Here is a 1666-nt window from a genome sequence, read left to right as displayed (position 1 = left end):
GGACTGGGTGATCCCTGTGGGTCCTTTGAGCTCAGGCTATTCCATGAATCCATGATGAACAAAGAAGTGTTCAACTGAACTTTTCATCTTTGGAATCGAGACAACACTGAGCTTTCACAGAATCAGCTGGGTTGGAAGGGACCTCTGAGATCATCAAGTTCATTTCCGACAACTCCGGTACCACAATATAAAAAAAAAAATAAATTAGAAAACCTAATTTAGGAAATCCCATCGAACAGTCTCTTGAATTCAGGCCGTTGCAGTGCCAGGTGTGTTTTTACCACTGCCATTATTTTGTGTTTCTCTCCTTGCAGGTATTTTTTGGTAGACTTGGAGGCCCCCCCTTCGATTGTCTCGGCCATGACGGAGCACCTGGGACGGGACATCGATGTCATCAGGCAGGGCTTTGTCAAGCACCCCCTGGCAAAGCCAGAGGAGTGCCCTGGAATGATCCCAGTCAGCTATGAAGACAAACTAAGTGGCAGGAAGAAGTGAAGCTCCCGAATGTTTGGAACCTTTTTTAAAAAAATGGGTTATTCCCGCTTTGGAAAACGGTTTTGGTAACTCAGGTCCCAAATAATCCCTTCTGCCCGTGTGATGTGTGTGGTAGAGTCACTCTCTGGAGTTATTGCGACAATTGAGGGGTTCTTTTTGTTGCAAATAATTTAAATAGCCCTTAATCTCCCTGCTTATCTGGATCTTTGACAGCTCTGAAAATTGATTTGCTTTTCTCTTGGAGCGTTAAGTTGATAATGAAGATTTATCCATCAGCAGGATGCTAAAAATAGCATTCTTTTCCAGAGATTATTCAGAATATGTGTATTTACACAAGAGATTAAGAAGTCTGCGGTGTAAATATAGCAGGGGAGGATGTGATTTGTTGGGGGCTTTTTTTTTTTCTTTTGGCTTGTTTTTTGGGAGGGGAATAAAAGCGTGATTAAAAATAAAACTTGACTCATTTTTTTTTTAAAAGCAGAAAAGGTACAAGATAAAAAAATAACTTCCAGTGCCAAAAGACACGTCAGAGTCCCTTAAGGCAATAACTTTGTTCATAGTACAGGTAAGAAAAATTCTTCTCTCTAGAAACTTCCAGGGGGCAACTTGGAGACTAATCCTGATTTAGATGACCAGGAGAATGAAAAATGCTTTATTTTACCTTCAGCTGGACATTTCAGACTGAGAAAAACATCAGGACTAAAGTCTTAAGGTATAATTTTTGCCCCCTTTTTTTTTTTCTCTTGTGAGAACAGGAGAAAAATACTTAATATATATATTTTTGTCTTTTTTTTTCCCCTCTTGTGAAAACAGGAGGAAAATCAGCCCAGGTGAAAAATGACATTCATGGAGTTCAACCTCCTGTTGCTGACTAAATTCCAGTAGTTGGATCTTTTCTGGAGGGGGTGTTGTGTGTTCTCCTTTTTTCCTTTGGATGGAGAACTTCGAGGGGGAAAAGAAATCAGTGGTTTTTTGTGAATATCTTCAGGAAAAAAAGAAAAAAGACCTTTTTTTCCCCCCTACATCTTTCTTTAGGAGACACGTGTGGTTTTGTGGGGTTTGGTTGCTTGGAACTTTTTTTTTTTAATGGTGTTTTTTTCTGTGTTTTAAATCTGCTTTTCTATTAAGTGCAGACTGTCCCGTTTTGTCTCTTCTTTCTTGGAAAAACTGT

General features: G+C 39.6%; 1 protein-coding gene across 1 annotated transcript in view; it reads left to right on the top strand.

Annotated features, from left to right (window-relative positions):
* Window positions 1-949, top strand: part of MRPS6 (mitochondrial ribosomal protein S6) — a 68882-nt gene extending 67933 nt beyond the window's left edge. The window contains exon 4 of the mRNA XM_029964949.1: window positions 315-949. Coding sequence (XP_029820809.1) covers window positions 315-495 — 181 coding nt within the window. The 3' untranslated portion in view covers window positions 496-949. The remainder of the gene's footprint in view (window positions 1-314) is intronic.
* Window positions 950-1666: the final 717 nt, after the last annotated feature.

The sequence above is a fragment of the Manacus vitellinus genome, unplaced genomic scaffold (genome assembly GCF_001715985.3).
Source record: "Manacus vitellinus isolate BGI_N305 unplaced genomic scaffold, ASM171598v3 scaffold_86_pilon, whole genome shotgun sequence".
Taxonomy (NCBI): Eukaryota; Metazoa; Chordata; class Aves; order Passeriformes; family Pipridae; genus Manacus; species Manacus vitellinus.
Note: the sequence above shows the minus strand (reverse complement) of the source record. Positions and strands in the feature narration are given on the sequence as shown.